Source organism: Salminus brasiliensis, chromosome 1 (genome assembly GCF_030463535.1).
Source record: "Salminus brasiliensis chromosome 1, fSalBra1.hap2, whole genome shotgun sequence".
In the NCBI taxonomy this organism is placed as follows: Eukaryota; Metazoa; Chordata; class Actinopteri; order Characiformes; family Bryconidae; genus Salminus; species Salminus brasiliensis.
In genome coordinates this window covers 57157496-57171852 of record NC_132878.1, presented here as the reverse complement: position 1 = coordinate 57171852, position 14357 = coordinate 57157496, and the positions used below count along the sequence as shown (strand labels likewise).

The 14357-nt window shown below is 44.6% G+C and overlaps 1 protein-coding gene across 2 annotated transcripts in view; it reads left to right on the top strand.

Moving 5' to 3' along the window:
• jag2b (jagged canonical Notch ligand 2b) overlaps positions 1–8300 on the top strand; it is a 39411-nt gene extending 31111 nt beyond the window's left edge. For both annotated transcript variants that reach the window (XM_072682816.1, XM_072682809.1), the window contains 13 exons: positions 406–562; positions 746–910; positions 1295–1408; positions 1491–1718; positions 2106–2222; positions 2337–2364; positions 3339–3424; positions 3869–3982; positions 4108–4223; positions 4448–4708; positions 4922–5053; positions 6036–6186; positions 6824–8300. In XM_072682816.1, the coding sequence (XP_072538917.1) occupies positions 406–562; positions 746–910; positions 1295–1408; positions 1491–1718; positions 2106–2222; positions 2337–2364; positions 3339–3424; positions 3869–3982; positions 4108–4223; positions 4448–4708; positions 4922–5053; positions 6036–6186; positions 6824–7344 (2190 nt within the window). In that variant the 3' untranslated portion in view covers positions 7345–8300. The remainder of the gene's footprint in view (positions 1–405; positions 563–745; positions 911–1294; positions 1409–1490; positions 1719–2105; positions 2223–2336; positions 2365–3338; positions 3425–3868; positions 3983–4107; positions 4224–4447; positions 4709–4921; positions 5054–6035; positions 6187–6823) is intronic.
• The last annotated feature ends 6057 nt before the right edge of the window (positions 8301–14357 follow it).

Genomic DNA, 14357 nt, shown 5'->3' with positions numbered 1-14357 from the left:
AGCTCTAAGACTTGCACTTTAGTTTCCCTGTGCTTTATTTAAAGCTAGCTATTTTAGCCTGTTAGCCTGTTTTAGCTTGTCTATTTCTAGATGTTTTGAATGTTTAAATTTTTTGCTGTTGTATTCTTGTCTTTTATCTACATTAAGCAACAATATTAAGTTGCTTTCCTGTATGAGATGTGGTCGAAGTTGACAAGCACATGCCAGATTTCATTGGCTGAGAAAAATATTAAAGTGCAAATAGTGAAAAACGTTCTCAGGTCTGTTTAGTGTGAAACGGTTAAATTGCATATGCATTATAAGTATTATAGTAGAGTAAATAACTGAGTAAATAGCTATAGCAACCATATACCATTTATGACCTCTCTCTCTCTCTCTCTCTACATATTTATATATTGTATATAGGTGCCAAGTCATTCAAACCCTTGCGAGCCCAACCCATGTAAAAATGAGGCATCCTGCCACAGCTTGCTAGGGGATTTCTACTGCGCCTGTCCTGAGGACTATGAGGGGAAGACCTGTGCAGACCGCAAAGACCACTGCAGGACAGCACCATGCCAAGGTACACCTGGCCCCGACAGTAAACTAGTCCAGCTGCTAGTTTTCACTTCGGTTTGGTTCATTCCACTATGTCACTATTAGCTATTTGTAAAGATTGGCTGTTTGCTCCTAAACATAGCCTGCCCTGATTTACCGCTGACCATGTAACATATCTGATTGGTGCGTTTGTGTCCCTCTTTTAAAGTGATCGACAGCTGCACGATTGCTGTAGCAAGTAATGTCACGGACGGCAGCGTGAGACACATCTCATCCAACGTGTGTGGCCCTCACGGCCGCTGCGTCAGTCAGCCCACCGGAAACTTTACCTGCACCTGTGAGCCGGGCTTCACTGGAACATACTGCCATGAGAGTGAGTCCTGCTGCCCAGGCTGTCTGTCTTTCTCTGTGGCGCTCCACAGTTCAGCATCGTTCACCTGCAGACCCAGAAAGCCTGCTGTTTCTGGGAATGATGTTTATATGAACTTTTGGTTCAACATTTAATTGAAAAACCTGTAAATCTTTACATAATGTGGATTCTTCACACTCTTCGTACTGTGAGGGTTCTTCATGCTCACTCATATATTACAATATATATATGTGTGGGTGCAGATCCTGGCCCAAAACTGCAAGTATAGAACTGCTGCTGGTTTGTCCAGGTCTGCAAATAGATGCATCTTCAGCAGCCTGTCACTCTTGTTCCCCAGCTGTTCTAACCACACTCCTCTCCTGTGCCTTCTACCATTCCCTCTCTCAGATGTGAACGACTGCGTGAGCAGCCCGTGTCGGAATGGCGGCACCTGCATTGATGGCGTCAACTCCTTCCAGTGCATCTGCCCCGATGGCTGGGAGGGCGACCTGTGTGACCTCAGTGAGTAGAGCCGTCTTTATCTTCCTTACTCCTTCTCAGCTTATTTGCTCTCTTCACTAACTCCTGTTTACCCCTTCTGCAGATGTGAATGAGTGCAGTAGGAACCCATGTAAAAACGGAGGCCGCTGTCTGGACCAGGTGAATGACTTCTTCTGCGAGTGCGCCAATGGCTGGAAAGGCAAGACGTGTCACTCGCGCGAGAGCCAGTGTGACGCCAGTACCTGCAGCAACGGGGGCACGTGCTATGACCACGGAGACACGTTCCGGTGCGCCTGCCCACCCGGTTGGGGGGGAAGCACTTGCAACACAGGTGAGCTTGCCGATCTCTAACGTTCCATACAATCAATACATGATAACTAAGCTAAAAAAGCAGGCCATTTCATATGTATCTGAGGTTAGCCTGACCCATTTACACTAAAGTTATAGGGGAACCCACTGTTTCCTGCCCCCAAGACACCTGATCCAACTTGGGAAATGTTTTTGGTAGTTTTCTAATCTTACCTGCTGTTACCTGTGTTGGATCACAGGATTACAGAATCAGAGAATGCATGAATGGATGGTTTCCAGGACTGAAGTTCAGAACCAAGTAGAGTTAAATCAGGTGTACTGGAGCAGAGAAAAGACCGAACTATTCAGGGCCAGGATTGGGATCAGCTGGTGCAGAGTTACCAAATACTCTTTCTGCCTGTGATTTCAGCCAAGAACAGCACGTGTGCTTCCAGTCCATGTGCTAATGGAGGAACCTGCGTAGGTGGCGGGGACACATTCACCTGCATCTGTAAGGACGGCTGGGAGGGTCCCACCTGTGCTCAGAGTGAGTGCCTACTGTTCTTCTCCTGCTCCTATTTAAGTTCAAAAACTCAACCCTACACATTTATTCCTAGTATTATCTCCTCACTGTGTCTTGCTCTTTTTTTGGCCCTCACAGACATCAACGACTGCAACCCTCATCCTTGGTAAGTAAGCTTGTGTTCGTCTCCTGCAGTAGGATGCAGTACCCCTCCTCCCACCCCCTTTCATATTTACTCTACTCTTAGCCAGAGCTGCTGGTGGCTCTGTTGTCCTTGCTGTCTGTGCTGACCCGCCCCTTCCCTGTACAACACCACCGACTGTGAATAGCCCCTCTTGCATGGCTTTCTGCCCAGTCCCCCCCCCCCCCCTTCCTCCTCCTCCCACCTCCATTCTCTCTGAGCGGATACACAGCAGCAACAGAGGAGGCCAAGCGGGATGGGGAGGGAGATGGAGGGGGGTGGTGTTATAAAGACAGGGGAAGATGTCCTTAAATCACCCCCTAAATCCGACAGCTTGGGAGACCCTGGGCTGGTTTTAATGGGGTGCACAATAGAGGCGAAGGCCCTAAAAGAGTGCCCCCAGCGGTGAGGGTTTGAGGGGTCTGAAGGAGGAGGGGCAGACCGGCCTTTTTCTCTTCCAGACCCTTGCTGCCCTCCTGCCATTCTGCCCCGCTGACCTGTGAGCAGGGGGATTGGGGAAGAGGAGGGGGGAAAAGGAGGGTGTCCCAGCAAGGGGTCAGTGGGGATTAGCATCTGAAAGGTGTGGTATTGATGAACGGGACAAGGCCTTTATAACCCTCTCTGTCCTCTACTCTCTGTGTCTTCGTCTTTCTTTCTTTTTTTTCTTTCTTTCTTTCTTCCTCAGCGTTCTTTTCATCTCGCTATCTTTCCACTGTGTGCAGGACCTCTACAGTTTTACTTAACCCCTTAAACTCTAGGCATTTAGTAATAATATTGGGTCTGTGGTTCAGTAACTGCTACGGATGAGACAGTTTGGTACTACTTTGAAACTGGTAGTGCACATCGTCTTAGAAAATTGTAGAGCCAAGTCCAGAGCAGCCTCAGAGTTAAAAGATTGTTGCTGCAGGTCATCCCATTGTCATTTTTAACTCTTTGCTCTCTTGTGTTCCTCTCCATAGTTATAACGGAGGCATCTGTGTGGATGGGGTGAACTGGTTTCGCTGCGAGTGCGCTCCAGGCTTCGCTGGGCCTGACTGCCGCATCAGTGAGTATTCAGTGGAAAGAAAGAGCGGGAGCGATAATGCCTTAAAAAAAAATAGGGGAGAGAGAGATGCATGTGGCGTATCACCCGAAATGCCAGATTACTCAGCATCCCGTGCCCTTTGACCCCTCTAGGGCAGAAAGGTCAGCCCTCGCTTGCATTCAGTCAGAGGAGATGAATTATTCAGGCCAGGGGAAAAATTCCTCACCACGCTCCGGGTGCTGACTCTTTGTCTCCTCTGACTTTACATAGAAAATAAGTCTTTAAGGATGCATTTCTCTGGCCGAATGTCTAGCAAGCTGCAGAGGGAACCGCCCCCAAGCCCCTAGGATATAGTTCACAAATGTAAATCGTTTCAAAGGGGGCTGTTTAATTTTCTCAACAGTTTGCAGATGTGCTTTGGCGAGAAGATAATAACCAATAAAGGTGTGTTTACTTTCCTCTCAGACATTGACGAGTGCCAGTCATCGCCCTGCGCGTATGGAGCCACATGCGTGGATGAGATCAACGGCTTCCGCTGCATCTGTCCGCTCGGGCGCTCTGGGCCTCGGTGCCAAGAGTGTAAGTACCTACTCGCTCAAAAGCTGTGCATAACTCCATGCCCTCCTTTACATGCTTGTGTGATATAATGAGCAGGACTTGCTTCAGTGTGGGGCTTACAGTTTTGCTGTTGCTGTGTGGTGCAGTTATAGGCATTGGGAAGACATGTCATTACGCCGGACTGCAGTTCCCTCACGGCAGCCGCTGGGAAGAGGATTGCAACACCTGCCAGTGCATCAACGGGAAAGTAGAGTGCACCAAGGTAAAGGTCAAGCATGCACAAAACGGCACCCTCAACACAAGTGTTAGTCTGGGGGTTTATTTTGCCCCATGTCAGTCTGACTATCCACATCTTACATCATTTACAGCATATGAACTCGTGTAAACCATCTTCCAGTGAGGCACGTAACCTCCTCCACAGATGATGCTACGTTGTAGTTGTGGCAGTGTGCCTAGCGGTTATGTGACCCCTGTCCCCTCTCTTAGGTGGTGTGTGGCCGGCGGCCGTGCCTGCTGCCAGGAACTCCAGGCAAAGAGCATTCAGCCTGCCCTGGGGGTCAGAAGTGCCTGGAGCACAGCTTCCTGACCTGCCTCTCTCCCCCCTGCCTCCAGTGGGGCTTCTGTTCTGGCATTGATGTCCGACATAGTCAGACATTGATGAACAGCAAGTGTGAGCCCAACACGGGCTACTTGGACAACAGCTGTGCCCACATCACCCTCGTCTTCAACAGGGAGAAACTACCCACAGTGAGTTTGGATTATATCTGATTTATTTGCTTTTTATTTATTTATGTATATGTTTATCAATTTTAGCTAGTTTAGATCCGACAGCAATAATGTGCAATATAGGGTGTTTAGCTGATGCCAGTGCCTGCAGTCTTTTTTTTTTTTTTTTTTAAATCATAAAAGAACTTTTGCGGTTTAAGTGTCCCATTGTTGATAACTTGGTTTGTGTCCTAGGGAACAGCAGTGGAGCATGTGTGCTCGGAGCTGAGGTACCTGCCTGCCACACGAAACCTTGCCAAGGAGGATGCTCTGTTGGTTCTTTGTGAGCTCTCCTACTCCAACCAGGATGCAGTCGAGGTGGCCATTGTAAGTGCACAGCTTGAGCAGCATCACCTAATGTCCTCTTTAGCTCAGGCCCTGCTTCCTGTAATACATGAGGCCTCTAAGTTTCCCCTGCAGAAGAAACCGAAGGTGCTCCGCAGGTCTTGCAATGGATGTTTTAGTCTAGTCTTAGTTGCACACAGTTCCTTGATGTTGGCATGTGCACCCTTTCCCAAGATTTGCCCATTCTGTTGTAATGAGATTCAGTTGACTGACCGGCAGCAGGTTCGTTCGCCCGCAATGCGGCACTCACCCTTGCTGCTTCAGAACCAGGCTGAGACACAACTCCAACAGCTTCCATCAGAGGCAGCCCTGGTGGAGAAGAGATTAGCAGATAAGCCATTTAGATAAAGTAGTATGACCATTCTTGTTCGGTCATGATTCTTAAATAGGAAAGCTCATGTTGGAGAAGTTGTGTTTGGAAGGTGAGGGGTGGATGTAAGCTTTCCGCTGTTGGTAGTACATTTTCAGCTTTTATATGAGTCACTGTGGCTTATGGTGGATTGTTGGCAAAATCTTCTAAAGTACCTTTACAATGTGATCTAAATCCACATACACAGTATTATAACAAGCTGACTCAGAGATTTCGGGGCTGCTCAGGTATGCCCAGCTGCAGGTCTTTGCAAGTTGGAGAATGAATAAAACCAATGGCATGGAGGTTTGAATTGAAAGGAAGATCGCTGTGTTAACTGGTCTATTAAGAGTTGCTCTGTAGACTTCTTCTCTCCAGGTATATGGAAACATAGGTACTTGTAAATAAAGCCATGTAGGTGGCTGGTTGTTTTTGCAAAAGCATCAATTAACAGCATATAGACATGCATCAGTTCCCACTTTCTCTGGTTTACCCTCTATTGCTACATCTTCTTCTTTTGCTTTCAGTCTCTCTTCTCCTTCCCCACACTCATGATTACTTGTGCACACACACACACCACACACTAATAACATCTCCATTGTTGGCTCTCCGCAGTCCTTCCAGCAGGACGAGCAGCCTGACCACAGTCGGATCCAGGAGGCGGCCAGCACCATCGTCAGCACTCTGTCCAAGCGCCACAACAGCACCATCATGCAGGCCGTCATTGAGGTCAGAGTGGAGACACGGCTCGTGCCCCAGCCAGTGGGTGAGTAGGGCAGCTTTTGCAACGACCACATTCAAGCCGTAGCCGAACACCGTCCAGCGAACAATGCACTCAGCAACTTCTCAATCTGCAGGCTTCTTTTCTGCCTATTAATCTTAAGACTTTCTAATTACATAACCACTGTAATTTCTCTGATTGCTTCTAAACACAAAAAAATAAGAAAAGGGTGCCGGAGACCCCATGGAGCCAGCTGAGCAAGAAGCCATAAAACCAGTGTGACTCATACTCTGTTCTGTCACTGTTGCTCCTTTTTTCTCACTGTTGCTGAAGGTGCATGAGAACGGCATGACTAATTCCAAGTCACTGTCTGCATACTTTCCGTCAGTGATGACTTCTAAAGAGTTCTAAATGACAAGGCCTTCACTGGTGGAGGTGCGGTGATGTGCTCACTAAGAGTTAAAAGGGGCCTCCTCATGAGAACTAGAGCGCTTCCTTAATGCAGTTGTAGGCACTGCTGTTGAAAGGGATGTATTTTATTGAATTTTCTGAATTAAATATCTTCTTTCTGTGGGTTAAGGACTTCAAATTCTTATTCATTTGTCTACAAGTGCATTTTAGTATTTTTCACACTTGGAACTGAAGATCTGTAAATGACAAGATTTCTTTTTTTTTTTCCCAGATTATTTGGTGCCCGTGCTGTGTGTGATCTTCTGCGCCTTGTGGATCTTCTGCGTGATTGTGTGCGTGTGGTGGACGCGCAAGCGACGAAAAGAGCGCGAGAGGCGCGAGCGTGCCCCAGTGGAGGAGAGTGTCAACAACCAGTGGGAGCCCCTGCGGCCGGTGGCACGGCAGCAGCACAAGGACAACCGGGATGCCGAGTATGAGCGGGCCAAGCTCATGGGCTCCCCGGAGCGGGCCCATGGAGAGGGTGACGAGGAGCCCGAGGAGGACGAGGAGGAAGACGAGCTGGAGTTGGCAGAGGAGTGGCGGTGCGGGACAGAGGGCGGCAAGCAGCCCGTCCCAAAGTACTCGAAGGCCACGGTGCGGCTCAACAGCGAGCTGATCTGCACCACGCGCAGCAGCAGCGGGGGCGCACCCCTCAAAGCTCCGCACCGGACGGCCCACAGCCCCAAAGACAACCGCTGGAAAAACGTCAACAGCACCTCTGCTGGCCAAGACGCCAAAGAGCTCTGCGTATAGACACTGGGAACGACACGCAGAGAGAGAAAGTAGATCTCTTGTTCCGCGGAAGAAGAAAAACAAAGGCTTTTGAGTTCAACAAGAGAGACGGAGAACTCTTCTTTTTTCTCTTTCTTTTTCACTTTATTTTTATTTCCCCATGGTGAGATGTTTTTGATCGAATTTTTTTTCCCTTTCTTGACACATTTTTATTTTTATATGTACAGATGAAGCAGATTTTTGTGTTTTACTTTATAAGAAAAAGGCAAAGAGACGCCCACTTTGTTTTTTGTTTTTTTGTTGTTGTTTTGCGAAATGTACTGCTGAAAACAAAGAGCAGGAAAAATACACTCAATAGAGGAAAACTATAAACTGTATAAAGACTTTCTGTTGTTGTTTACAGATGATTGTGGTTTTGTTTCATTGTATGCAGCCCGTGTTTTCAGCACAGACCTTGGATAGGGCGGCCAGTGAGGTGCACTGGCGATGGGGTCAGAAGCGAGAACTTTGACACTCCTTTTTTTGTTTTTTTTTTTTTGGTTTGTTTTTTGTTTTTCTTCCCCTCATCCACCTCTTCTCCACCTCTCCTCACTCCACGCCTGCCTTACTGAGCTTGTGGGTCAGTGCCTGCGAAGTGGCCTTGTTTTTTCTGTCACGTCTGTTTGTCTTGGCTGAACGCTCTTTAAAGGAAAAAAAGAAAAAGGATTGCAGTATTTTGAGTTGGTAGCAAGTGCCTTCTGACAAGCCCGTTTGTTTGCGTCTCTCGCTGCCGAGGTCGACCCCAGATAGATCACTACAAAGGGAGAGGCTAGTCTCAAGAGCAACTCCCATTTTACCACCGAGGTATTTGATCAAAGAAAGACAAGAAATCTGTAAATATGTGTAAATAGTAAAGGAGTCGCTGTGTATATTTGAATTTAGTAACTTAAGACAAGTCACACTTTTTTTATTATAATTATTATTATTATTATAATTATGATTGAAAATATGAATATTATTATTTTTTTATTTTATCTTTTTTTTTTTTTTTTTTTTTTTTTTTTTTTTTTTTTACAACGCCATTCCTTTTATTTATGCCAGTTGACACAGGCAGGTTTTATAACATAAGTATAAGTATACAGCGTCCCACAGTCAGAACAGTAATGTAATCAAACAGGTCATCCTTTTTATGTTGTTGGTTTGTTTTCACTTTATAAGGCAAGTAATTCTTTCAGGATTGTGTGGTGTATTGTGGCGTGTGTGTTTGCCTCCGTTTAAAACAAGGTCCCTATCTCCTTTCAACTTCTGTCCTTTTCTCACTGTCATAGAATGTTCTGGAAACCTGTGGGAAGCTCCTGCAGCGCGTGTCGAGGCCTAGCAGGCTTGTTCGGACGCTGGCCTCTTCATACGATGTAAAACTTTGTTCTTGCTCCATCTGCGTTTTTCCTGCTGTTTTTGGGTTAAGGCTTCATGAAGGGAACAATTTTGTTGTAAAGCATTTGTGTTCGAGGTACCAGCTCCTAACAAAAAAATGGATTACCTCAGAAGTGGTTCACTCTGATTTTTGTTTTCTTTCGTTTTCATGTTGGATATTTCTCTCATGGATGGCTTCTGGCTTCCATATATGGGAGGATGCAAAATAAAAAGAATTGAAATATTATCCTGAATTAATCTGAACAGCTGGTAAAATAAGAGAAACTTCATAACGCTGGATGTGCATTAATGGAAGGAATGAGGTGGGGTCGGAAGACTTTTTTTTTTTGTTTTTTTTTGTTTGTTTGTTTTTTTTTTTTTTTTTAAACAAATTTAAAGAAAAGGGTTTTTTGTACAGAAGAATTGCTCTGCAAACGTTTTTGGTTCATTTAGTGGAATTTATGTTTGTTCTTAGAAATAAATCAAACTATTTATTAAAGCATTTTATAACAATCTCCTCAAGAAAAACACTGTGTTCTGGTATTCAGTTTTAAAAATGCATGTCAGTGACCTTAACAGTCACTCGCCATGTTGTGGAAACGGTACACCAGTTCTGATTTTTGCAATCTCTGAGTCACAAATAACCACAAGGGGTCTTTTATAGCAGTTCTGTTACAACATCCCTTCTTTTCTACAGTAGCAGAGCAGGAGGAAGACTGCATGTTCCAAAATGATATTCGCTGCACAAAAATGGCAACATTATAGGACAAGGACAAATTTAGCAGTGGGATTTAAAAAAAACGTACTGATTTCAATTAGTTTTTTGGGGCAATTAATCAAAACTGGCATTCAGAGCCTTTTTTAATACATTGCTTTTTAAAAAAACAAAAACAAACAAACAAAAAACTTGATGTGCTGTCCCCTGTCACCTGACTCCACCCCATCTAGCAATGTGGAAGCAACATGGAGAACTCAAACACCGAGCCAACTGAGCAACTCCAGCAGCTTGGATCAACTGCTACAAATGAGTCAGACTTTCTATTAAAATAGCTGTTCAGTTCATCATGATGCTGATTTGAGGTCCATGGAGTTGATCACCCAGCACTAACTCTTTTAAGAACTGCACTGACTCTGCAGACCATAGTAAGACTGCAAAGACCACTACAACATCCAAAATGTCAGCATGCTGGCTGTACCTGGCAAGCTATGTGTGAATAACGGCAAAATGATGCGTGGTCTCTGCACCGTCAGAGCCACACAGGCTTTCAGAGAAGGCCTCATGGTTTCGTTTCTGTTTTCATTCAATAGTATGACGCTTGTATTAACACACTGCATAACTACACCACACCCAAAGTTATTACAGACATCGAAAAAGGTACATTTTTAAGCTGCAGCTTAATCAAAAATGGTCTTCAAGTTGTCTGTAGTAACTAAATATACAGCTAAACGAGCTCTTCTTCTGCTTAGGACTACACAATCAGAACTGAAGGCCTAACCTCTCAACAAGAGGAAATTGGTCTTACAGGTCCCAGATACATAACTGACTGTGAAATGAGTTTGCAGTTTAACCGCAATGAAGTCAGTTATCAGGAATAGAGAAGACCAGTGGTAGCTCTGTGCCAGAGCTCTGTATTAAAAGACGCTGTTAAACTGCAGGACACAATCGAACATGTGAATGTTTGTCATGAGCATCAAATGTCCATGTTTAATCTAGAACAGTCAAAAAATATGTTCATGCTAACATGGTACTAAAATCCCATAAGGGACGGAGGGTGGTGGTGGGTGGGGTAGTAGAAATAATCATAGAGAAGTCTCTAGTTGTAGTTGTAGTTCACCACTGCTGCTCTGAAAGCCTAAAGTCCAAATGTTTTCTGTAAGAATGAATACATATATATAGGTTGTTCTTTAAAAATTAGCATGTTGAACTGTTCTCTGGGTTCACAGCTGATTTCCATTTAAGGCAGGCCTAGATCATGGCGGAAAAACTTGTTCTGGGCCTTGTCTTGCTCTAATCATATAAATAAACTTGCTTGCCCTTGCTACTGCTAGAGGAAAGGATCCTGCAGATCGATACAGCAACTCTCGCTTCCAGTCAAGACGGCCCTGGGAGGAAGTAGCCAATGGCAACGGCTCGCCTGTTCTCGGCTGACTGCCCACCGACCAATGGGACGTTTTGGTTTCGTGTGGCTTCATCCACTCTGAATGTTTCATGAGGATGCTTATGATGATGCTGGGAGTTATGCTTTTGTCCCGTGAGGGGCTGCAGCTAATGGAACGGTTGTCTGATGGAGCATTGGCGTCAGGTTACACATCTCTGAGGAAGAGGACGGAGGAGGTTGTAGGTGTTTGCAAAACTGTAATTTGTTTCATTCATTCTGGTAGTGTTGGATAAAGAGCTTTGGCTAGTACGGCTGGGTAATAATAACAGTAGCTGTTGGACAGCTGAAGAATTGGGCTTCTTTAAAGTAAATGCGCTTAAATGTTTAATGTGGTTCCACTCTGTAATTAGGCTTATGCGGGTAGGCTTAACATATAATAAGCACATAGTGTAATCCAGGACATGTAACGATGGGCTCGTAAGGCCCTCAATGGGATTAGAACTGCACTTTGTAGTCTTGCGCACACAAACGGCTAGCAATATCCTACGGGAACTGTTGCGCGGAAGTAAAGCCTTCCTGCTCATGTGAATCCTGCTTCCGTCTGATCTGTCATTTTCCCAGCCCAGAACATTCCCCACTAGCATGGCTGACCTATATGTGCCAAGAGCCACAGGATCCTCAAAGTTGCCCCATGTCTCCCCTGGCCTAGACTGCAGCATGTGGCTGAAAACCGACACCGGATTCCTGGAGTGTCTCCCAGCAGTCAAGGACGTCTGACCCTCGCGCATTTATAAACACTGTGTGTCTATGATGACCTGAAATGCCAGGTACACCCGTCTCAACCAGCCGTCCGTCTGCTGTCACATCCTTCAGCTGAGAAAGGCCCCTCCTCCCAGGTTCCTTTTTTGCCTGCCTATTTGACTGATTACAGTGCATTGTGCTTCCAGAGGTCTGCCTGGGCACACTGGCAAGTTAGTGCAAGAAACGGCTGTCAAATGTGCAGAGATGAGAGTTTGTGGGAGAGTCAAAACCATTTAAGATGACTCATGGTGTGGTGAGGCTTTGAAGCAATGCAGACACTAAACCTGGGGGGTGATTAAACAGGAGCCACGCTTTCCCCATTTATCATTTTCCATTTACGAAACCTCACCAGCTCCTGTCACTTTTAGGCCTAATCAGAAGCCAAACACACAAAAGTAAAAAAAAATGGTGGGGAGGTTATAGAAGGTTCTTCAGTGAAGGTAGTGGTTCTATATAAAACCATTTGAATGGTTATGGGTTAAAAACACTCAGGGTTCTGCTATTATAGCAAGTCAAGGAACTCCAACCCTCCAACTCTTTTAATACGCAATTGGTGTTACCTAAAGGATCAAGCTAGGGCAAATGCTATTTCTAAAGCAACTGAACTTGAAATCGAATGCTCGTTTGTTTTTGTCAGTATCATTTCCAGGAGAAAAACGTACTTTTTACAAATTCGACGATTTTACAATCAGTGTAAATTAAAATTGCCCCCAAACCACACTTCTTCATCTTTGTGTTAGCTCAAATGCTACCTGTTATTCAATGCACAACACCATTACAAAGAAAAATGTAAATGTAGATACACTCTCTGGTTCCTTACCTTCACATTTTGCTGAGTACGCCTAGTATGCATTGTCACCTAAGAAGATTCAATAGCGTTGATACAAAAGTAGTGAACAGACTGAAAAATACACTATAACGGCTGTTCCTTATTTATACGGCAGTAGCAAATATGAGTGAAGATTCAGTACAGTACAGTTGCTTACAGTGTTTATTTCAGGACATTCAGCAGATACTACAGAAAAGGACTGATCTGCCAGACCAGCATGGAAGCTTTGTGATGTTAGAAGTGTGTGAAGCCCATGAAATGAATCATGTTGTCAATGGAGGACAGAGATCCAAATGGATCAAGCAGTCCAATGCTTAACGTGGTAGTTACCAAAGCTAATGCTGATTATAATTAGAGACTAATATTTAGTAGAGATTCATCAATAGTTATGTGATTATAAATGAAGTGATTGCACCATAGAAAGTAAACTCAGCAATCACTGATCTGCTCCCTGAAAAACAAAGGTGCCACACAGAGCTCTTTGAGTGATCACTTTAGTTTCCTTAAAGAATCATATCTAAAAAATATTGTGTGCATGTGAAAAACATTTAGTAACTAGTTTTAGTAACTTAATGTAAGGTAAGTAAAGTAAACTTAATGTAATTAAAGGAAAGCCAACTAACCGGTTCTTATATATATGTGTACAAAACTACTACTAATAATAATAATAATAATGATAATAAATTGTTTGATTGTTGATTGCTTGTTTGGAGAAAAATACATTGAGGTATTGGCTGATTCCAATACTGTATCCCAAGTATTTTATGATAATACTGAAAAAAATAACACCACTGAAATAATTTTGTTAATTCATTTTGTTAGTGAAAGTAGCCAAGTTTGCATTTTGGTAGAAGGTATAGCCTGGAGACTGTCAGTTCTCTCAGTCTGTGTATCTCAGTAGCATTCTGCCTGACTTTGATACAAAAAAAAAATCCCTTCCTTATGACAAGACCCACGTTTTTCCTTCGTCGTTTACGCTGATCAAACATTGGAACTGTCAGGGTTCAAAAACAGCCACATATGTGATGGCCCATAGCCAGTAGGGAGCCAATTGCCAATGGGTCAGGGGTCATCAAGAGCCTGTTTAGATACCCCTTTTGGCTTTTAACCTCTCCCCATGTTCTACAATTCATCAGAGTATTGGATGTTTATCTACGTAACCCAGCCACTGTGCCCGCTGCTTTGAGATTACATGAATGTAAAGGAACACTGAAGTCCTGTGCTGTTTCTCAACTTCAAGCCCAGAATCTTTCATCCGTTTCCACACACTCATGTTGCGTTGTCTTGATGTGGAATGAAAGGCAAAATGCCTCAATGCTCTTTAAACAGAACTTGAATGCATGGATTACTGGGTCATTTTGAAGGCCATTTTGAGGAACCATGAGAGCATCTGTACGCTTACTCCCAATTACCTACTCCATGATATGCACTAGAGCAGATGAGCTCCACCCAGGGGCCTTTGCTCTAGAGATTAGGTGTGGATTATGCAGCACAGTCTCACTGGTATGGGCTTTGGCAGCACGGTAAAGGTCATAAGCCCCCATGCAGACGTCACCTCCACACAGAAGATCAAGGGTCCTGCCCCACTCCATGAGAACCCATTCCATTTTTTTGCATTATGTTAAGGGAAATATTGCCAGTTTAATAATGAGCAGAATGCACATTATCAGTTGAGGCCAAATGGTGTCCCAGTACAGCAGCCGGAGAGAACCTCCGTGCCAGGCCCCTGTGGAGATATTATTGTTACAGATGATCAGATAAATAAAGGAAAAAAGGGCAGAAGAACAGAAAGGCCAGTGTCGAGTCCATGTCCACTTGAGCACTCTGCAGAGTTGTTGACTTTGGTCTGCTTCACTTCCTCCTCATCAGGCCAGATCTCCACATTTTATAGTCAGCTGACATTCAAATTGAAT